The following is a 20818-nucleotide window of genomic DNA, read 5'->3' on the forward strand; positions in this document are numbered from 1 at the left end:
TAGCACAGCGAGCAGAGGTGCGCAGGCAGCGGGTGCAGCGAGATCGACGTTTCCGTCCTATGCTAGATTTGTTATACCCAGAAAATCTGTCCAGAAAGTGGATGGAGACGTCGGCAGATCGTTATAGACTTGTTGACCGAGAATAATTGTACACAATGCGCCCAAATCGGAACCAGATCCGGCACGACACGGTTCACTGGCCACCTGGGGTTGCCACTGTAAGCCTTGCGGGACGACTCCGCGTCTCGAGTCATGGAGCTCTCTATCTTTCGAATTGTTAAGCTTTCGCGTCGCTCCTCAGTCCCAGCTCGCGACCCTGATGCGGTCGTGTTGCACCCGCTGCCTGCACACCTCTGCTCGCTGTGCTACATAGTACAGGCGCTTGATCTGACCTTGAATCCAGGTAGGCAGACGCCCGGTAGGCGCACGAGGAAATGAGCGAGCGACAAGAATTGAACACGCCTATCAACGTCTAATTGCGGTGCTATTGATAGCTCCCAGCAGCGTATCGCCCACACATTGTGTTACGAAAGTCTCGTGTCTCATCCTCAGACATACCTCTTACCACTGCAAATAGCCGTACTGCTGGCGACGTAGCGCGTGTACAGTCCGCTTTGCTCGACTCCCACAGCTAGACGCTCAGGCTCTGCGCTAGTGCAAGCTCCATATCTATCACTAGTCTCGTTGCCCGCTCTTCGGGTGCAGTAACGGATGCAGCGCGAACATTCGAGGCTAGAGAATTGACTATGCGCGAGAGAGTGGCAAGAATAGCCACTGGCAAGTTTGCTACTCGGTAACTAAGTAAGTTGCCCCATCCAAAACGCAAACGAACTCATCATAGTCGTAGCTGGACTTTCCGCGTGTACAGGGCTTTGTGCTTCGCGGGCCATGGCGCCAGTCAAGGCTCAAGTTACCCGACAGCACCGGACACGGCACGCCCATAGGCAACCGAGATTTTTCGCCTGATCTTCTGTGTGTGGGGGCGCGTATGTGTCGAGGGAAAGCATCATGTTCGGGGCTTAGTCTAGCGCGCGGTATGAATGATATGACCTGAATATACAACGGTCTTGTGAGCGACGTTGTGGTGAGAGCAGCTCTCGACGTGCTACTCGTCTGCTCGGCGCCGGAATCTTGTCGTCTCTCCGCCACAATCTTCCCCTCTGAGGCTACCGCAACCATGTCCGTCGAAAACGAGAAAGAAGGGTCGCTCACCGTCAGGAAGGCCCCAGAGTCCGTTTCGTCAGACTTTGAAGGGGAAGCAGGTCAAAATGTCCTCCGCCGAAAGATGAAAAACCGACATATTGCCATGATCAGGCAAGTAGAGCCACATACCATTACGGTGCATATACTCATCGGTTCGATTATTCCCCAGCATTGGAGGTAAGAGCGTTGTTTTCTTTATAGTATCTCCAGCTCACCCATGACACCACAATAGGCATCATTGGCACTGGTCTATTCCTCGGCACGGCAAGTGCGTTGCAAAGTGGTGGGCCTGTCGGCATGCTGCTTGGATACATTGTCGTCGGGTCTTTATGCTACACAGTCATGGTGAGCAGTCAAATATCCAGCATAGCAGCCCGCTAAGGCCATGTCAATAGGTTTCTCTGGGAGAGATGGCAGCGTTCCTGCCTGTACCTGGAGGACACCTCACATTCGCGGAACGATTCGTGGACCCGGCCCTGTCATTCTCTCTGGGCTGGCTATACTGTACGTCTTGTGTCATTTTTCAAGCGGTGACTTCCTATACATGGGTACGTAGGGTACAACTGGACGATTATCCTCCCGGCGGAGCTAAGCGCTGCATCTGTCGTAATCAGTTACTGGTATGCTGCATCTCTAGAATTCGCCAAGCCCATTGTGCAAAGACACCCTTTTTCAGGAACAAGACAGTGAATCCTGCCGTCTGGATTACGATGTGCCTCATAGTCGTGCTATTGATCAACGTCTTCGGCGTCGGTAGGCCCACGTCGTACTTCCTCTGCTGCTCGAAACATCAATATACACATCAGGTGTATACGGGGAGGCCGAGTTCATCTTCGCATCCATAAAGGTCATCACCATCACTGGGTTGATCATCCTCGGTATTGTCCTCGACTTGGGTGGTGGCCCCAGTCACGACCGCATTGGCTTCCGGTACTGGAGAAATCCTGGGCCGTTCGTGCAGTTCGATGGCATTTCGGGGATCAAAGGACAGTCCCTTGGATTCGTTGCTGTCATGTTGCAAGCAGCGTTCTCGTTCATAGGAACGGAGGTCGTGGCGGTAAGCTTCAGCGATACCTAGCCAGCATGCACTAATCAAACTCGCTATCCGAAGATCGCTGGGGCAGAGGTCAAGAACCCACTGAGAAGCATTCCAAAAGCCATTCGCAATGTCTACATCAGGCTGCTCTTGTTCTATGTCGGCGGTGTTGCTATCATCGGCCTATTGGTTCCATCAACCGACGAGAGGCTGAACATCGCCGACGGAACAGCGGCCGCTTCACCATTTGTAATTGCCATAAACAACGCTGGAATCAAGGTTCTTCCCTCAGTGCGATTTGACCTTTCCGCTGACACCATCAGTTTGCCTTGCTGATGCACGGGTTGCTTACAGATTATCAACGCGGTCATCCTCACGTCGGCATGGTCTGCAGGAAACAGTCAGCTATACGTCAGTTCCCGTGCACTCTGTGAGTAGGTTTCCCCGTCTATGTACGAGCGCATCGCCGACTAGCATTACGGAATTTAGACGGTCTGGCGTTGAACGGCAATGCCCCAAAAATCTTCTTGAAGGTTACTCATTACGGCCTACCGTGGGTAGCATTGTGTACGTCCGCCTCCTTCGCTTTGCTGGCGTACATGGGTATCCAAAGCGGTAGTGGGAAGGTTTTCGGCTGGTTTGCGAACATGTGAGGAGTCGCGAGATATTGGTGCGCATATAAGCTGATCCTTCCCTCAGGTGCGCTGTGGCAGGCCTCTCCAGTTGGCTCGGAATTGCGATCACCTATCTGCGATTTTACCGCGGTCTTCTGGTTCGAGGCATTGACCGGAAGAGACTACCCTACCGCTCGCCTTTCCAACCGTTTACCGCATGGTACGCTGCCGTCGGTTGTGCTGTGGTCATCTTAGTAAGTGCATCATGCCCAATTCCCTTATTCCCTTATGGCGGTTCAGGCTATTCATGTTCTGCGCCAATCGTTATCAAATTCAGTTCAGTGGATGGTCTGTCTTTCTCAAGGGACATTGGCGCACCGACACGTTTGTGACAAACTACTTCCCAATTGCTGCGTTCTGCGTGCTATATGCCGGCGCAAAGCTGTGGACGCGCATACCCTTCATGCCGTATGCCGAGATGGACTTCAAGTCAGGGCTTCAAGAAGTATTGGACGCGTCGTACGTGGCTTGGAACGATTGCCAAGGCGCTTACTTACATATCCTCATTACAGCTACGAAGAGCCCAAACCACGCAATTGGATCGAGCGCTTCTGGCAATGGCTAGTACGTGTGACCGATGCTACTGCCCCTGGATATTTTTCGCTGATAGAAGCGGCGCACAATGACGCAGACGTGAGGGCTTACAGTGTCAGGACATATCACCATTCCTGGTCACGGTGAAGTGACCGAGTGTCTTCTGCAATAATTACGAGTCCATGTAAACGATACCAGACATGTTCAAATATCGTGTACACCACTTGGAAACAAATCACAATGTCGTTATCTACTTGTACAGTTTCCTGATTCATTTTCGTCCTTCTTGATTGTGTAGACAGTCAACACCACGCGGGCCAATGGTTCATATAAGTATTTCCGACAGGACGCTTCAGAGGACTTCTCAGAGGGCACCAGCCAAGAGCCACTTGACGCCCTCGATCGTGTCCCGGAATACCTGCTTCGAGATGAAGAGGTGAGGCGCGAAGTAGTGGAAAGCATGCGGGAGGTCTGGGTACCTGCAAGCGTGGTGAGCAAGCCTGCGAGCACTAGGAGCCTGCAGGTGCAGTCAGGGAAGCGGAAGGAGACGGGCTGGACGTACATCGTGATCTTGACCTTGACACCGGCCTGCTTGAGAAGCTTCTCGAGGACGACTGCGTCGTCCCGGAGGGGATCGCGCTCGTTGTACTGAATGTACGCGGGGGCGACGCCGGCGTGCGAGGGGAAAAAGTAGGGCATGGCGCGTGGGTCGTCGAAACGAGGGGGGTTGTATAGGGCTAGAAGATGGTGAAGCACGATCGTAGTCAGCTAGATGAGAGCGGAATCTGGAAGGAAAACGAAGGAGGCGCACATGCGTAGAACAGCATCTGATCTTTGGTCAGAGTCGGGTTAGCACGATTCTCCTCCATGGCGCAGAGCTCTGCCTTGATCCTGTCGATGTAGAGTAGGTTCAGCATAGAGTACAGGCAGGGAGACTGATGATGCGATGATCTATTGACGGAGACGTTGGTGCTTACTCTTCTGGGTACGTATCCGGATGGATGATCATCGGCTCACGGGGAACTTGACCTGTGAGCGGGTGGTCCTTGAAGAACGGGTGATCCCGAACGACGTGAGCGAGAGTCACTGTCAAGTTGCCCCCTGCGGAGTCGCCGCCGATGATGAAGCCCTTGGACGGGTCGACGTGGATGGAGGCGGCGTTCTCCACAGTCTGTCCTCGACGGTTAGTCGGTGGCGCAATCACTACTGGCGACTAGGGCAACTCCAATACCCACCCACTTGAGGGCTGCCAGGCAATCATTGAGGGATACAGGGAACGGATGCTCGGGAGCCAGTCTGCAAACAAGAGGTTAGACGTCAGTCCTAGACGAGCTTTTCTAGGGATCCAGGATATCGACTCAACCGGTATTCAACATTGACTGTGACGACCTGGAGCTCGACCGACAAGGTTCGAAGCTGATAGTCATCGAACGACACATCTCCGGCAACCCAACCTGTAGACGGACACACAGGATGAGGCCATAGTCCAAGAAGATGTGCCAATCACTTTACCTCCACCATGGAACCAGACTAACACGGGGAACGTCTTCTCCTTGTCTTCGGAGGTCGGCACGACAACGCGCACGTTAATCTCGCCATTCTCGACTAGTACCTTATGATCTTCAAACGTGTAGGTGGACTCTAGACGAAGTATCAAGCATGAGGAATATTTGTCAAGTCGCAGCCGAAAGCAAGTGGAAACGGGGTAAGACTCACCCGGAGGCAGATCCCCTGCGTAGACCGCCTGGAGGTGGCGAGCCGCCTGTGCCAGCCGCGCTCGCTCCGATAGCAAGTCAGGCTCTGCTGCCGTTGAGTTGTTTGCCTGAGCCGCAGCTGCATGCGCCTGGAGCTCTGCGAAAGCTGCTGCAAATTCTGGATGCAGGGACATGTTGTACTGATAGCGATCGCTAAGGGTGACTAAGGAGACCTTAGGATCTTCCTGAAAGGTGAGTTATATATGGGTGGCCGGAGGGGCACGGGGCACGGGGCACGGTCTCGCGGGTGCATTGGCCTGATCAGAGAGGTTTGCAACTGGGCGTAACATGCTACGTAGCCACGCACGCAGGCAGTTGCGTGCTCGCTTTTGCAGTTACGATACAAATATGCAGTCCTGTAATTGCAGGGGTGAAACATTCGAATTCGTAAGCAGGGCTTGTACGCTCGAAGATATTCGTCGGGAAAGTAGTACTTGCTTATATGTGGTAGAGTTCAGCCTTGTAGCAGGGATCGTCATCACGATTACGCGATCGATTACACCACTGGCGGTATGCCTGTGCGCGCGAGACACGATAACCTCAACCGCTGTAGACTTCGTTGTGCCTCTTGCTCCTCCTTGTCCTTACTCAGCCTCAGCTATGGCAACGCTCCCCGCGCCCCCACTCCTCCTCTTAGATGGCGGTCTGGTAAATGAGAGAAACTCGTTATGCTCGCTCTTGACATGACATCACTGTCCGTCCAGGGCACGACGCTCGAAGATGTTTTCCGCCAGAAGCTCGGTTATCCGTTATGGTCTGCTACTCCAGTTGACAAAGACCCCGAGGCAATCATCTCCGCGCATCTAGCATTCCTGCGCGCGGGGGTGGATGTCATCACCACATCCACGTGGGTTCGACCTCTCTCATTCAGGAGACAAACAGAAAAGAAAATAACACCGCAATAGGTATCAAGCAGCATATCGCACGTACGAGATAGCAGGATACTCGCGCGAAGACGCGAAACGCCTCATGCTTGAAGCAGTCAAATTAGCAATCGAGGCCAAGCGGCGGTACCTCCAGGAGATAGGACAAAACGGTGGGACCGACGCGGAGCCATCGCGGAGGGTGAAGATTGCTCTATCCCTGGGTCCGTATGGAGGCACTCTCTCTCCGGCACAAGAGTTCAACGGATTCTATCCTCCGCCTTTCGGACCAGCTTCTTCGGGCGCCTTCGAGTCGAACGTATTCAGCGACACCGAGGAAGGGCTAAAGCAGCTGAGCATGGCGATAGAAGCCCTGGAAGAGTTCCACTACGAACGGCTGGAAGTATTCGCCGAAAACAGGGAGGTGTGGGATGAGATAGATTTCGTCGCCTTCGAGACGGTACCCCTACGCAGGGAGATCACAGGAATAAGGCGAGCGGTAGCCAAACTACAGAAGACGAAAGGGCTGGAGCAAGTGGCACGATCCGGCGCGTCTGAAGTGAACACGATGAAGCGATGGTGGATCAGCACCGTATACCCCGACGGACGTTATCCAGAAATGAAACCTGGGGGAGGACAGGCGACCGTTGCCGAGGTCGCGGAAGCTGCCTTGCTCGGTGAGGACGAGCGGCTAAGTGTCCCGTGGGGGTTCGGAATCAACTGCACCAGTCCAGAATTTCTACCGCCGCTGCTACAGGAGGCACGAGACGTGGCGAGGCGGTCCTGGGAGTTGCACGGAGTGAAACCATGGCTGGTTTTGTATCCGAACGGCGGCGACGTTTACAACCCAGAGACGCATTCTTGGCTGGGGCAGAGGGAGGGCGTGTCTGGATGGGCGACGCACCTATGCGCTGCGGTGATGGACAACGCTCGGGACGGAGTATGGGGAGGAATCGCTGTAGGAGGATGCTGCAAGACTGGACCTGACGAGATATCAGAGCTGAGGAACGAGTTGCGCAACCAATTCGAGTAGCAGCATAAGAATGTATCAGTTTGCATGATGAGAGCTGTATTCAAGATAGTACATTGCAATACAGTTGAGGAATCATGCCGCTGTCGGAGGGTAGTGTCCTGTCCAGCGCAGGCTTCAGCGAAGTGAGGAAGCGCCGGAAGGGAGTATATACCAAATAGGCACTTCGTTGCGCGGGACCCCGGAGCCGCCTCCGGCCATTGCCGGGGGCTCGACGAGTGTGCGGGCAGACTATCTGGTCGCCGTGTACCGCAACGCACAAGAGTCGCCCGAAAGACTGCCCGTCGCCCGCGCCGACGTCCTCAAAACAAACCCACAGCGGTGAGTGTTACCTTCATGTTGGTGTGGCGGAAGTACGGGAGGAATGGCCAATGGGATTGGGCTGGATGGCAGGTGCGAGGTTTAGATGTTGATAGCCTCCTTCCCCCAGGTCCGCCATGTCGTCAAAACTCCCCTCCGTCCTCAGTGCCACCGATGAGGAGATCCAGCTTCTCCTCGCGGCTCAGTCGCACATTGGCAGCAAGAACTGCGACAAGCAGATGCTTCCTTACGTTTGGAAGCGGAGGTCTGACGGTCAGTGAAATCTGAATGCCCTCTGCGGGCAGCATGGCTCAAACGCAATTACGTCGCGATGTTCAGGCCCTCACATCATCAATATCGGAAAGACCTGGGAGAAGCTTGTTTTCGCCGCTCGTGTCATCGCTGCCATCGAAAACCCGAACGATGTCTGTGTAATTTCTGCCCGCCCATACGGTCACCGTGCCGTCCTCAAGTTTGCCGCGAACACCGGCGCGCAGGCGATTGCTGGCCGTTTCACCCCCGGTAGCTTTACCAATTATATCACCCGCTCGTTCAAGGAGCCCCGTCTCATCGTCGTCACCGACCCCCGCGTTGACCACCAGGCTATCCGCGAGGCCTCTTACGTCAACATCCCCGTCATCGCGTTCTGCGACACTGACGCTCCCCTGAAGTTCGTTGACGTCGCGATCCCCATCAACAACAAGTCTCGTCACTCTGTCGGTCTTGCTTGGTGGCTCCTTGCCCGTGAGGTCCTCCGTCTTCGCGGTACCATCCCCCGCACGTCCGATGGCTGGAACGTCATGGTCGACATGTTCTTCTATCGGGACCCCGAGGAGGTTGAGAAGCAGCAACAGGAGGAGGCCGCCGCGAAGGCTGCGGCCACTGCCGGCGAGCAGGTTGAGGCGCCCATCACCGACTGGGACGTCACCTCTGCTCCTCAAGCGGGTGGTATTAACCCCGGTTTGGTTGCCGGCGAGGGTGAGTATATCCTTGTAGACTTGTTTCAAGATGGTACTGACGGGGTTGACACGAAGGTGGCCTCGATTGGTCTGCGGAGCCCGCTGCCGCTGGTCCCACTGACTGGTCAGCAGAGCCTGCTGCTACCGGATGGGGTGCGGAGCCTGCGGGTACTGGTGGTTGGGAATAAACGTCTTAGGGACTGCTAGTCTTCTGGTGTCGCCACTACTGGTCGCTGTTCAGCAATGCTGTGTTGTACTCTGGAGTCCATGTCCATGTTGACATGCCCATCCTCACGCCTTTTTATTGACGCAAAACTATGTACAGCGTATGACCAACACGACATGCTTTTTCACTTGATTCTTGTCTTCTGTCCGACTATCATGCACCGGTAGCCTCTGCATGCGATATTGACGGACAAACGTGTTTGTGTTACATGCGGTGACGATTGCAGTCCGCCAAGAGATAGGTACGTCCATTGGATATTACAGGCTGACTTCCTCACTTCTTCCTAGCCCCTTGTAGTCCCAGTATATACTGTAAACGACGATATCTACGAGAGTGAAGATACTCACTCCATGCTGCCGACGGGCTCGTCGACGCCCTGCTTCGCCAGCGCTGCGTGGGTAGCCTCAACCTCGTCCTGCACGCGCTCGATGGACTTGAAGTACTTGACGGTCTTGACATGGAGCTCGGCGGTGGCGTCCTCGTCGACGACGATGAGCGCCCAGGGGTGCAGCTGGAGCGCGGAGAGCGTCCAGAGGTGGTTGACGCCCTCCTCGATGGCCTTGGAGAGCGCGAGGGCCTTGCGCTGGCCGGTGACGACGACGACGACCTCGCGCGAGTCGAGCACGGTCGCGACGCCGACGGTGAGCGCCATGCGCGGGACCGCGGCGACGTCGTTGTTGAAGAAGCGCGCGTTGGCGAGGATGGTGTCGTACGCGAGCGTCTTGATGCGCGTGCGCGAGGCGAGGGAGGAGCCTGGCGCGGCGGTGCGCGTGGGTGTGAGGTTCGGGTGCAGCAGCAGCAGGGGGAGGCGGAGAAGGGGTGACTTACCGGGCTCGTTGAACGCGATGTGCCCGTCCTCGCCGATGCCGCCGAGGAAGAGCTCGATGCCGCCGTGCTTCTTGATCTTCTCCTCGTACTCCCTGCACTCCTTGATGAGATCCTTTGCGTTCCCGTTCAGGATGTTCACCTGGGATGGCGGGATGTCGACTGCGCGCACGCGGGGGAGGGAAGGAGGGGGCTCGCAGTCAACGTCGGAGCGCGCGCGAAGCGGGGGCGGATGAGAAAGAGAGGTGGGGGGCTACGCACTGTGCGAGAAGAATTCGCGGAACATGAAGGTGTGGTAGGACTCGGGGTGGTCCTCCGGGAGGCCGACGTACTCGTCCATGTTGAACGTCACGACGTTCTTGAACCTGCCCGTCCGCCCGTCGTCCCGTCAGCAGGGCCGCGCGCGTGCTGTGCGTGGAGGGCGAGGGGTGAAAAAAAAACACTTACGAGAGCTTGCCCGCCTTGACGAGCCCGATGAGGTGCTTGTACGTCGGGATGGGGGACGAGCCCGTCGGGAGGCCGAGGACGAACGGCTTCTCGGGCGTCGGGTTGAACGCGTTTATGCTGCCCGGGGCCGATCAGCCTCGCGAGCTTGCACGGCGGACCAACACGGATACATATGGCCACATACCGCTTGGCGATGTAGTTCCCGATGTACTCGCCGACAGCGGCAGGGTCGTCGCGGATGATGAGACCTGCCCAATGGATGCCAATCAGTACGGTCGCTTGATGAGCCGCGAGGAGGCGGTCGTACGCATGGCTGATTAGCTTTCGGGTGGCGGGACAGGGAACTGGACGAGCAGCTGGGCTAGCGAGGACAGCGAGCTCGAGGGCGTCGCGACAGCGGATGAAGAGGGGAGGACGGGGAGGGCTGCAGGGCGCAGATAATTAGGTCGGGGCGTCCGCGATCGACGACAACCTTATGTCGCCCTCGGTGGCCGGATGATAGCACGCGCACTGGGGCGCATACGGCGCGGCTGCTCGGTTCTGGAACCCAAGTCTCCATATGCCTCCCTGGCCTTCTTCGATAGCCTTCGTGCGCATATCGATCGTCCCCAGCGTGCTCGCGCGGCACCAGAGCTTAGAACGGTGCCCTGACCGGCGGGGTTGGCGCGTCGAGAGCAACGTGCCCAGAGATGCCATGTGCCAGCCTCGTCCTGAGCAAATCGACATCCAATCCAGTCGCGGGATAGAGCGAAGAGCTGTGTGCTCGCGCAGCCGCCGCGGCCTGCGCCACTCATCGGGATCAGGCCCACCTTCCTCCGGTCCGACCACCCAGAGCCAAATGACTCCTCTACTTACTCACGAAACAGTATTGCAGATCGTGTAGTAGTAGTGTACAGTGATCATATGCACAGACCCAAAGGTATATAACATTACGTATATCGCGCGTATCCCAAACAACAGCTGGTCAGCCGTCAAACGAACAACAGCAGCACTCGTGGAGAAACATCATCACCGTCGACAGCGTAAGGGGTGTCCCAGGAGAGCATTCAAGTCGCGCGCACAGAGTTCTGCACGCGCAAGTCGTAACTGTTCATGTCCTAGCGAGCTGCCTCGCTTTCACATCGCATGAGGACGTTCGTCACGCTCGCGTTCCCAGCGCTTTCCGCGCCTCCTCGTTCGCCCTCTGCGCCTTCGCGATGGACGACCGGACCGCCGTCGACGCAGAATTGCCCGCTAGGTTCCCCATGCTCGCGCTCGACGACGGTGCGCGCGAGCTCGCCTTCGCCGCGTTCATCGCCGCCATCGCGCGCAACGTCGTCCCGCTTTTCCTCGGGCCCGTTCTCGCCGCCGTCGCGGGCTTGCTCGCGGTTGGTGCAGGCGCCGCGCGGTCCTCCACCTTCTTGAGGAACGGGCTCGGCAGGTTCTCCACGTCATTAGAATCGTACTTCGGCTCTGGTGCCTGCGCGAGCGATGCGACCGACGCAGCGGCCGTCTTGGCGGGGGCGACAGACGCAGACGCAGACGTCACGGCAGACGTCGAGGCTGCACGCTTCACCTTGTTGCGCGCGGAACTCGACGACGAGCTCCCCGCCTCCACTGCGGCGCTCGCCGAGCGCACTGCCGCAGACGCAGACGCAGCGCGAATGGAGGGGCGGCGTAGCCGGGTCGGCTTCACCGCAGGCGCCGCCGTCAGCGTCGCGTTTCCGGCGCTCGAGGTGCTGCTCGCCGTCGACTGCGTCGGCGTGCTCTCGCCGTCCGACTCCTCCGCGTCCTTGTCCTTGTCCCGCCTGCTCCCGCGCGGCCTGCTGTCCGTCTCGTACCCGTCCTCGTCGAGCTCGCCCTCGCTCTCGCCGCTCTCCTCCGCGTCGAAGTCGAAGATCTTCGCGAAGTTCAGGCCGACCCTGGGCGTCTCCACGAACAGCTTCGCGAGCTCGGCCTGGGTCGGGGTGGCGACGGGCTCGCCCGTCGCGGTGAGGATGACGCCCTTCATCGCCGACGGCGGCGCCATCTCGAGGTCGAGGTTCACCGACTTGGTCGGCATCGGCGTCTTGAACTCGGGCAGCTTGTACGGCGCGGCCCTGATCGGCTCCGGCGAGTCCGCCAGACGGCTGAGGGGCGCCATGATGTTCTTGACCTCCTCCAGCGGGTTCTTTGACCTCGTCCTCCTCTCCCCTACCCCCGTGACCGCAGGCGCAGCCTCCAGCGCCTTCATCTTCGCGTCGAGCTCGCGCCGCACGCCGTCGAGCTGCAGCCGCTCACGCTCGAGCTCCTCCGCACGCTGCTGGACCCACTGCATGCGCTCCTCGACGGCGCGGCCCATGCCCTCCCTCGTCTGGCGCTCCCACTCAGCCCACATCCGCGCCATCTCCTCCTCCCGCCGCCTGACGGCGTCCATGATCTCCTGCTCGCGGCGCGTCATGCGCTCCGCGACCTCCTGCTCCTGCTTGAGCACCATCGCGCGCAGCTCCTCGTCGCGCCGCGCGACGGCCTGCCGGACGCGCTGCTGCAGTGTGGACTCCGCGGTGGCGAGCACGGTGCGGAGCGACGCGAGCTCCTCGTCCTTCTGCGCGACGACCGCAGCGAGCTTCGCCTCGCGCTCGGCGAGGGTCGTTTCTCGTGCGACGAGGTCGCGTTCTTTTGCGAGGAGGCTGCTCTTATGCGACTTGACGGTGTTGAGCCTGCATGACTTGCTGCGTTAGCGGAAGGCCCGACCGGAGGCGGTAGGTCTGACTTACATCTTCTGGGTCTCGAAGACCTTGTACGCGAGGTCGATGCGCTCGTGTTGCAGGAGTTGGCTAGCGGACGGACGCATGGCGGGCTAGAAGCGACTCAGCTTCGCCACGTACAGTAAGAGTACGCGAAGCTTACGTTGAGGTTGAGCATCGACTTGATGACGGCGGTGAGTGCTGGACTGTAGCCCTTCGGTAATGGAGGTATGCGACCATTGCTACACGATTCACGAGTGAGTAGGGAGGGACCATACAGCGAGTGAACGCGGGCAACCGCACCGGATAAGGATGCTGAGTTCTGCGTGTGTCTTCGCTTCATGGAATGGTGGTTTGAGTGCGCACAGCTCGTAAACCAAGCATCCTAATGACCAGATGTCTGATTTTGAGTCGTACGCCTTTTCTTGCATGAGTTCTGGGGACATATAGTATGGCGTCTGGGAGAACAGGTGAGTGCTCTGACCTCGTGGTGCCATGAGTGAATGATACATACCCCAACGTATGTTTGGGCGAAGCTGGCTTGTGGGAGGGCTTTCGAGAGACCAAAGTCACCGAGCTTGACAAGGTTGCCTTCATCAAGGAACACTGTAGGCGACATACTCAGAATTATTCTTCGTGTAACGCAAAGGTACGTCCCAAGAGACGGCGACTATGCACGATAGAGAAGATTACGTACCGTTGTCCGGCTTCAAGTCACGGTGAAGAATCTGTGCCCTCTTCTCTTTGCCGTCGCTGTCTGGCGTCCCCACACTACTTGTCCTCCCGTGTCCGCTATTGGGGTGGTGACAGTAGTTGAGCGCGAGGAGGATTTGCATAAAATAGTTCCAGATGGTGTCTTCGGGGATGAGTCGGTTATGGCGCTGGGCTTGCTTGATGACAGTGGAGAGGTCGCCGCCTCCGCAAAATTCCATGAGGATGTAAAGGATGCCTGCATCGCGGTCAACGTGTCGGTCGTGATAGCGTACGATGTGTTCGTGATGGAGATCCTTGAGGATGTTACTAGAAGAAGGGGAGGTCGGTGCGGTGGTCGGGTGGTACGACGGCGAGACACTCACACTTCAGCAACAATCTGCTTGCGGTCGCGCTCTGTCATGCGTTCGAAGTTGAGTTCCTTGCGCGCGAAGATCTGCCAGCCACCCGCGGGTTCAGACTACTGGCGTTTGTCTGCCACAAATGTGGTGAAGTTGCTGGAGCGACACTTACGAGACCGTCCGCCTTCCGTCGTACCTTGCGAATGATGCCAAAAGAGCCGTTACCGACAACATCAAGAGGCTCGTAGAGGTCCAGCGGAGAGGCCATGGCGGGAGAGGCGGGAAAGGCGGGAGAGGGAGACTGGAGAGGGCAACGTCGATGTGCAAGAGCCGCCCAGCCAGAAACATCCGCATTCCATTTCCAACACCAGCGCCCACCCATCACAAAGGCGCCCGTGTCTCGTCCCTCGTCACCTGATCGCGTCCCCCCCTCACGCGTCGCACTACGTACTCACAGGTACTCCGAACCGGAGAACAACGCTTACGGGTTTTACGACGCACATGGGCTTCTTCGCCTACAATATGTGCCACTAGTGCTTTTAGGTCAGCCGTATGCCAATATTTGCCTTTGAACGGGCACTCAAATGGGCACCCAATGTCTTCGAGTTGTCGGACATGGGATAGCAAGCACATTCGCGGCGAAGATGCCGGGAACTTTCAAAGTAACTCGTAGTACAAGAGAAATAGGAAGATACAGTAATAGTCAACAGCGTCCACAAGTATTACTTGCTATGATCCTTTCATGTCGTAAGCACGTTATTACAGGAGACGCTCCGTCTTCGCACGGTGTCAGGATCCGTCGTCCTACTGACAGCTCGATTGAATCAATACCTTGGCCTCTCACTGCGCTTTGCCTGTTGATGTCGCCGTCGAGGGCTCCACTTGGTGAGCCATGGGTTCGTTGGGCTCCGTTGAGCCAGTGTCCCCCATCCGCGCCTGCCTCTCTAGCGCGAACTGACGTCGAATGAGGAAGATGACCCCTGCGAAGTACACGACCGGCAGAAGCTAGGGAACAGGTAGTGGGCCGATCAATGTCTGTGACGCGCAGCACGGAAGGCACAGCACACTCACCACGATCCAAACATACCAGAAGACGTTCGCTCCGTTCGAGATGGGCCCCCGCCCCGTCTGCAGAGGCCACTCCGTGCGGAACCCCGTGCGGACCTGCCAAGTGGATACATGGAAACGGGACGGAGCCAATAAGGGTGTCGGAAGGTACGACCACACCTCGTCAGTTGGCTGCTGCGGGAAGCACTGCTGCGGTCGGACGCACCTGGTACATGGCGAACGCGATGAGCAGCAGACCCGTCACCGCATGGAAGTAATTCTGGAACGGGCGCCGGCCGGTTCCCCTCGCCCACGCCTTCGGCTTGAAGTAGTGGATGGAAGCCCCGAACGCGAGCTGCGCGAGATAGAGCACGAAGATCGCGATCCCCCATTGCTTGTGCACGTCGTTGATGGGGCCGGACTCAGCAAGGACGACGGCGTGGATGCCCATCGACACGCCAACGATGATGACAGGGCCCGCTGTCCGCGCACGACTGCGTCAGACACGAGCAGGGCCGGGGGCACACGACCGAAGATAGAAGAATGGACGTACCGAGGGCGAACTGAATGATCCAGTGCGCAGTGAACCAGCTCGGGCTGAACGTCCTCGTGTAGCGCGCGACGAGAGCACCGAGAGGCAGCAACCCCAAGAAGCCGATCACACAGAGGATCGCATGCGCAATAATGTACTTCTCGAATGGGAGCAGCGGGATGACGATATCGAGGGCCATGGCAGGCGCTAGGCGATAGTGACCTTACGGTATGGAAGGACTGTCCGTAGTCTCGGGTGGCACCCTGATACGCGCGTGCAATAAAGATGGCGAGGGCGGTGGGGAGGACGTGTTATCGTCTGCGAACGTCTGTCGGAGTACACGTTAATGTCGAGGTATAGCACTCTGCCAAGCAGGGGATAGATGTCAAGGCGTACCAGCTCTGTATGAAGTCCTCGCACATCTGAGGTGTTTATAAGGTAGCCAGTCCCAGTGGTGGGATTTGTCCACTCCAAAATTCCCGAACGATATAGGTGTTGGACACGCCCGCTCAGGGCTGCTCCCACCGTCCCGCAGGTGGGAAGCTGCGCATAGCTTCTCACGTCGTGGTCAGCATTTGCCATCGAGCAAAAGTCTGTTGGCCAACTTCGCGTGAGAAGACGTTCCGTGCGTGAGAAGGGTCAAATGCTCACTTGCGTTCAACCGGCGAGTAAAGAAGAACGAGAGCTCAACATACATTCAAGATCTCTTATTCACAGATCTTCAGTGCGAAGGTCACCTCTTAACCTTGCCCAAGTAACTTCGCCCATCGATAGGGACATTCAATGGAAGGTATAAAATGCGCAGCTTGGCCAGAGTACACCCGTGTCAGTAGAATTACACACGGCATGGAGCGAAAAGATACTCACTGCAACGTCATCTTCCAATCATTGCTTGCAACTGTCGCATAAGTTCGAATGGTCCACGGCGACTTACTAATGGAATGGACCGGATTGAGAAGCAGAACGAAACTAGAAGGTGACCGGATGCAAAACAAATATACTGAGCATCTATTAGGATGTCCGTTTTCCTCGAACTACTACTATATACGCTACAATAATGCCTACCGAATGTCCGCAGAGAGCTCTACAGCAGGAGTCTAGCCAGACATCAACTATCATGCCATCAAGTTCATAAATCGTCCATCCAAGATATTGTAGTCTAGAACAAAGGCAGAGCCGGAGCAATGCTTCCGAGCAGCTTCCTATGTCGCACGCTTGGTATCATAGTCGTAGACTCAGCGTCATGCGAAGATGCGAAGACATACTGACAAGAAACGAAGATGCTTCTCTGTCAGAGGGCGATTATTTTCAGAAACGGTCGGTATAGCGGCCCTCGTCGGTGTAACCTTCTTGCAGGGGATACTCTGACTGGGAGGCCTTCATGCTGGGACGTTCCTGCCGGAACTGCTTGGGAAGGAGCGCGAGTCCAGCCAAGTATGCGATCGGAATGAGCTGTAGGTGAACGCGTCTGAGTTCGCGAGACTACGGATACCAATGAAGACATAGCATACCGCAACCCAGATATACCAAACGATGTCGGCACCCTTGCCGATTGGTGGTCTTCCAGAGAGGGTGTCCCACTCATGGTGGAATCCAATGCGTACCTAGAGGAAGCTGTCAACAATCAGACCGACTGCGGGACTTTTGCTGACCCACCTCATAGAACGCAAGAGCAACAATTAGAAGACCAAGGACTGCATGCCCGTAGTTCTGTGCCGGACGTTTCTTGTCGACAGTCCAAGACAACGGCTTCCAACGATGGATGACGAAACCCAGCACGCATTGGAAATAGTAGATTATCCAAAGCGCGAGACCGAGCTTCTTGTGCGTGTCCGCCAACTGTGCCGACGGCTGTGTCGCGACAGCGTCAATGCCCAATATAATGCCCGCGGTGATGACAGGACCCGCTGTGAAACAATTCATGAACAATAAACGATTAGCGCCTCCACGTCCGACAAGCCCGCAGGGGGCAGTACAACACTCACCGACAGCGAACTGGAACACCCAGTGGCCCCTGAACCAGGCATTGTGGAAAGTGCGCGTGTAGCGCGCCAGGAGCGCGCCCGCTGGGAGCAGGATCAGGAACCCGATCGTGCACAGCAGCGCGTGCGCAACGATCATCTTCTGGTACTGTAACATCGGCGTCGAGTTGTCGCCTGTCTTCGCGTTGGGGTCGCTAACCGGATCTGAAGTGTTACTGCTCGACACGGGCGTGGACATGTCGAGTGTCGTCGGTCCGGAGTCGAGGTGCTGTACGATTGTTGCATCCTGAGCAGAGGAGTCGGGGTTTGTGTCACTGAACGCCCAAATGATTGGCTGTGACGTCCCGCCCGAAGTCTACCGTGTATGAGCATAACGAGTTGGTGGAGCATCAGCCTTTGAATGGAAAGAAAGCTACGACAGCCACAGCGCCCCGAGCGCGGTCGGGAGAACGGCCTGCATACCTCGATGGTAAAAGCCAGTTTGGGCTGTGTCCCGGTCAAATCGCTGCCGGACTGATCGGCAGTCGCGACGCGCGGCGGGTTCGACACGAGCGTGGGCATGACCTCTGAAGGCGCCTGCCGCTGTGACACAGTGATGGACCCGTCGGAGTTGGGCCACATGATGACCATGGGGGTGTTGGCCATCGTCTGCCCGAAGCCTCTAAACGAGCTCAATGAGTTGTGAGATGGCCTCGCGAGGACACGGCGGCTCTCACACTGCCATCCAACCCAACTTCGCCTTCCCGGTACTTTGCATCACGTCTGTCGGGAGTGCGCGTTGAGAACGTCCAATGAGCGAGGGCGCGATCTACTGGACTCACACGTCGTTGTTGATCCATTGATCGTCCCGCTAATGCACATGTAATCCTCGCACACCGTGCCCGTGGTCACGCCCGACGTTGAGTTCGAGCCGGCGGCGGCCCCGGATACAGTAGTGCCAGTCACCGTCGAGCTTGCCGCGGAGCTCGTGGAGCTGGACCCGTCGTCGTCGTTGTCGCTGTTGCCATCGTCGATGCCTTTCCCCTACGTCGAGCAGACTTCCATCAATCGTCATCCACAGAGATCAAACACTGAGGGCGACTTACACGGCCACCATCTTTTGCAGCGATGAGAGAGGAGAACCCGAGAATCACTGCGAGTGCCAGAACCGAGCGCATGGTTTCGGCCAGGAAGAGCGGAATACAGCGAAGGTCCACCCCGGTACCCAGGATCGTTATATACCGAACCCTGCATGGGAGCAGACGGATGCTGCGCCTGCACCGGGCGTCCAGCGCGTTGCCTCCTGGGTGTGAGTTTGATGGCCAACTAAGGCAAGACTGCACTTCTGGCGGACCTAAACGGGCAGAGCGCATTTTGTGTGGGAGGATCTAGTGAGGGAAGCGTTTCACGAAATTCACGCACGCCCGTTGGCCCTGCCAATGGGAGGGCTCCGCTGCGGCTGGGGACAGATCCTCGGGAGAGGCTGGTAGCCGCACTAGCGCCCAAACGATGCGCAGCAGAAACTGTTCTATCGAGGTCTTCCATCCGCCGATTGTGTTGTCCGCGCGACATGGTGACGTCCTAGAACGTACAAGTTAGTAGATCAAGGCAGTGTACGCAGTACAACAGCCCCTACCAAGGAACGACCAAGCTCAACATGAACGTCCCGTTTCCCTCGCGCCTTGGGCGTGATATACGAGACGCCCCCGAATGTCGGCATCCCGTAAGGCAGATCGTAGCGTGCGACTCGAAGAGAACAGAGGGGCGCTATATCGTCCTGATCTCAACTTTCGTGGCAAGCCTTGCATTGTTGTCGCCGCATATGTGATCTACGCTGTATCAAATGGACAATCTCCGTTGATGTCGAGAACGAAATCTCTTGTCTTCTGTCGAACACGTTCAGGGCTGTGACGGGATGCATAGACCAGGAATAGCGCACTCCCGTCATCCCGAGATGTCCTGCCCGCGGTTTCAACTTTGAGCATAGCATAACCGATCGATGACTGCGTCTCAGCAGGGCTGATATGCTGCGTTCATCGCGAGCATCCCCTGGTATCCGAGGTGACATCGCGATCGGGACTGGGGAGCTTTCCGCGCCTCGAATGACATCTCGTACGCAACGTCTTGACCGCAGAGGTTACAGGTGGGAACATCACTGAGGTAGGTGACAGCGTTCCTTTTCGCGCAGGCATGGTGGCTATGTTGCAGCGGCGGCACCCTGCGTACGGGCTTGCGTTAGCCTCGGTGGAGAATGTGGGGCGAGTACTCGATGTCAACAGCTACATACCTTCCATTTCGGCCCAACAGGAATAGGCCCGTATGATGGCCATAGGACAAAGGGATTCGAGGCACGTTGTGCTGGCAAGGAGCACGAGTTGCGTGGAGCACGAAGGTCTCCAGCGAGACGGCGTGTGTGATCAGCGCCGTTGGAGTGGACCTGACGGAGGACTGCGTCTCGCGAAGAGTAGAAGGCCACAGGTCTAAGTAGCTGCAGAGCTCTCTGCGCGCTGCGCGGTGATGGTGTTTGGTATTTTCAAGGCACCGCGGCGCAGTGATTCGCAGCACGCGCATTGTTTGAAGTTTGGCCAGGAGCAACAAACGCGGTCGACCGCGAAGGAGCCATGAGCGTGCTTGACGTCGAGTGATCTTCAGGTGAGTAGTCAAAGAGTCAACGACATGGCCTCAGGCTCACCTGTAGTCTGCGTTGCACCGTGCCGTCGCCTGAGCCAGTCTCGATTGCGTCTGTCTACTGCTTGGAGCGTGCTTCTGCCATCCGGTCACGAGCGGGCAAGAAAGGTTCGACTCACCTAGTGACCCAGGCCCTGCCGACGTTCATATGGGATGCACTTGAGGAACGTGAAACTGTCTCCTACTCGGTCGAGACCTGGATATGGTCTGCCGCGGGACAACGGAGTGGGGATACCGCAGCGAAGGCGAGGTAATTGCACATCACAACGATGACTTTGGCCCTAACATGGAGGGGGCACGCAGAGCTCTGAGTGCTTCGGTCCGTGGTTCTTAAGTGTGACAACGGCAGTACTAAGACTTACGACCGTGCCTGCAGACCAATGCCCTCCACCATCCACCCTGACTTACTGAATGCTATGGGATGAAAGAGAGCAATGGACCTTTCGGAGTTCATGCGCCGCGCGCATTTCTCGGAAGATCGAAGGTGAGCATACCCGGACGGGAGCCAATGAGACCAGGAGCGGCAAAGATAGCGTATGGAGTCAGACAAGCAAGACTTTCAAAACAGATAGCCATGGCATCGCGACCGAGACCGTTTACACGGTTGATAACACGACGCCCGTGTCAAATATGAAGGCCAGTATCCGTGTGAACAGCTGGGAGTATGCAAGGACGAACGAGACCGGACGAGATGCGCTCTAGAGTGCGATGTGTCGTATCAGGTAGAACAGAATGACAGGGAGGGGGACGGTCGATGTGGCAACGAACCAACAGTCGCAGTCAACTCGGATAAGTAGAGGAAGCAGTTGAACTGTTAACGCGAATACGGCGGCAACAGCTCCGGCAAATACGATTCGTTATCTCAGATCATCGGACTGGCCGGCATCTCGGGGCCACAACAGGCAGCCGCAGGCCGCATCAGAGGGCGACCCCGGCCGCTGCGGCCGCTGAGAATGCCGGGGGCGGGGGGCGGTTACCGAAT

At 57.1% G+C, this 20818-nt stretch overlaps 8 protein-coding genes across 8 annotated transcripts; 3 read left to right on the forward strand and 5 right to left on the reverse strand.

The window, feature by feature from the left end:
• Window positions 1-1083: 1083 nt before the first annotated feature.
• DICSQDRAFT_159424 (amino acid permease) lies at window positions 1084-3550 on the forward strand (the record flags this gene model as incomplete). Its single annotated transcript, XM_007361795.1, has 14 exons — window positions 1084-1314; window positions 1373-1380; window positions 1436-1548; window positions 1599-1707; window positions 1760-1823; window positions 1880-1956; window positions 2010-2260; window positions 2315-2530; window positions 2594-2669; window positions 2729-2888; window positions 2939-3107; window positions 3191-3372; window positions 3426-3477; window positions 3524-3550. The coding sequence occupies exons 1-14, from the start codon at window positions 1178-1180 to the stop codon at window positions 3548-3550; spliced, it is 1641 nt and encodes a 546-aa protein (XP_007361857.1). The 5' UTR covers window positions 1084-1177.
• Window positions 3551-3811: 261 nt separating this feature from the next.
• On the reverse strand, window positions 3812-5335 carry DICSQDRAFT_166274 (uncharacterized protein; the record flags this gene model as incomplete). Its single annotated transcript, XM_007361796.1, has 8 exons — window positions 3812-3926; window positions 4010-4184; window positions 4259-4338; window positions 4425-4618; window positions 4683-4743; window positions 4811-4901; window positions 4960-5088; window positions 5164-5335. 8 exons carry the CDS (start codon window positions 5333-5335, stop codon window positions 3812-3814), a joined length of 1017 nt encoding a protein of 338 aa, XP_007361858.1.
• Window positions 5336-5884: 549 nt separating this feature from the next.
• On the forward strand, window positions 5885-7121 carry DICSQDRAFT_98867 (Homocysteine S-methyltransferase; the record flags this gene model as incomplete). Its single annotated transcript, XM_007361797.1, has 2 exons — window positions 5885-6048; window positions 6107-7121. 2 exons carry the CDS (start codon window positions 5885-5887, stop codon window positions 7095-7097), a joined length of 1155 nt encoding a protein of 384 aa, XP_007361859.1. The 3' UTR covers window positions 7098-7121.
• Window positions 7122-7290: 169 nt separating this feature from the next.
• Window positions 7291-8661, forward strand: DICSQDRAFT_132776 (40S ribosomal protein S2). The gene is made up of 4 exons (XM_007361798.1): window positions 7291-7415; window positions 7525-7667; window positions 7734-8372; window positions 8429-8661. Exons 2-4 carry the CDS (start codon window positions 7532-7534, stop codon window positions 8539-8541), a joined length of 888 nt encoding a protein of 295 aa, XP_007361860.1. The 5' UTR covers window positions 7291-7415; window positions 7525-7531; the 3' UTR covers window positions 8542-8661.
• Window positions 8619-10566, reverse strand: DICSQDRAFT_132777 (glucosamine-6-phosphate isomerase). Its single transcript, XM_007361799.1, has 6 exons — window positions 10159-10566; window positions 10036-10099; window positions 9852-9968; window positions 9666-9769; window positions 9408-9566; window positions 8619-9332 (listed from the first exon to the last, which is right to left on the reverse strand). Exons 1-6 carry the CDS (start codon window positions 10160-10162, stop codon window positions 8923-8925), a joined length of 858 nt encoding a protein of 285 aa, XP_007361861.1. The 5' UTR covers window positions 10163-10566; the 3' UTR covers window positions 8619-8922.
• A 173-nt stretch (window positions 10567-10739) lies between these two features.
• DICSQDRAFT_132779 (kinase-like protein) lies at window positions 10740-13909 on the reverse strand. The gene is made up of 8 exons (XM_007361800.1): window positions 13781-13909; window positions 13633-13703; window positions 13254-13576; window positions 13071-13162; window positions 12860-13014; window positions 12720-12798; window positions 12587-12669; window positions 10740-12529 (listed from the first exon to the last, which is right to left on the reverse strand). Exons 1-8 carry the CDS (start codon window positions 13874-13876, stop codon window positions 10990-10992), a joined length of 2439 nt encoding a protein of 812 aa, XP_007361862.1. The 5' UTR covers window positions 13877-13909; the 3' UTR covers window positions 10740-10989.
• A 539-nt stretch (window positions 13910-14448) lies between these two features.
• DICSQDRAFT_124480 (uncharacterized protein) lies at window positions 14449-15386 on the reverse strand (the record flags this gene model as incomplete). Its single annotated transcript, XM_007361801.1, has 4 exons — window positions 14449-14613; window positions 14680-14772; window positions 14882-15135; window positions 15209-15386. 4 exons carry the CDS (start codon window positions 15384-15386, stop codon window positions 14449-14451), a joined length of 690 nt encoding a protein of 229 aa, XP_007361863.1.
• A 781-nt stretch (window positions 15387-16167) lies between these two features.
• DICSQDRAFT_132782 (CBD9-like protein) lies at window positions 16168-20614 on the reverse strand. Its single transcript, XM_007361802.1, has 11 exons — window positions 19841-20614; window positions 19436-19778; window positions 18785-19366; window positions 18255-18729; window positions 17991-18192; window positions 17886-17931; window positions 17632-17830; window positions 17173-17524; window positions 16844-17094; window positions 16699-16791; window positions 16168-16639 (listed from the first exon to the last, which is right to left on the reverse strand). Exons 4-11 carry the CDS (start codon window positions 18324-18326, stop codon window positions 16496-16498), a joined length of 1359 nt encoding a protein of 452 aa, XP_007361864.1. The 5' UTR covers window positions 18327-18729; window positions 18785-19366; window positions 19436-19778; window positions 19841-20614; the 3' UTR covers window positions 16168-16495.
• Window positions 20615-20818: the final 204 nt, after the last annotated feature.

Source organism: Dichomitus squalens, assembly GCF_000275845.1.
Source record: "Dichomitus squalens LYAD-421 SS1 unplaced genomic scaffold DICSQscaffold_3, whole genome shotgun sequence".
NCBI lineage: Eukaryota > Fungi > Basidiomycota > Agaricomycetes > Polyporales > Polyporaceae > Dichomitus > Dichomitus squalens.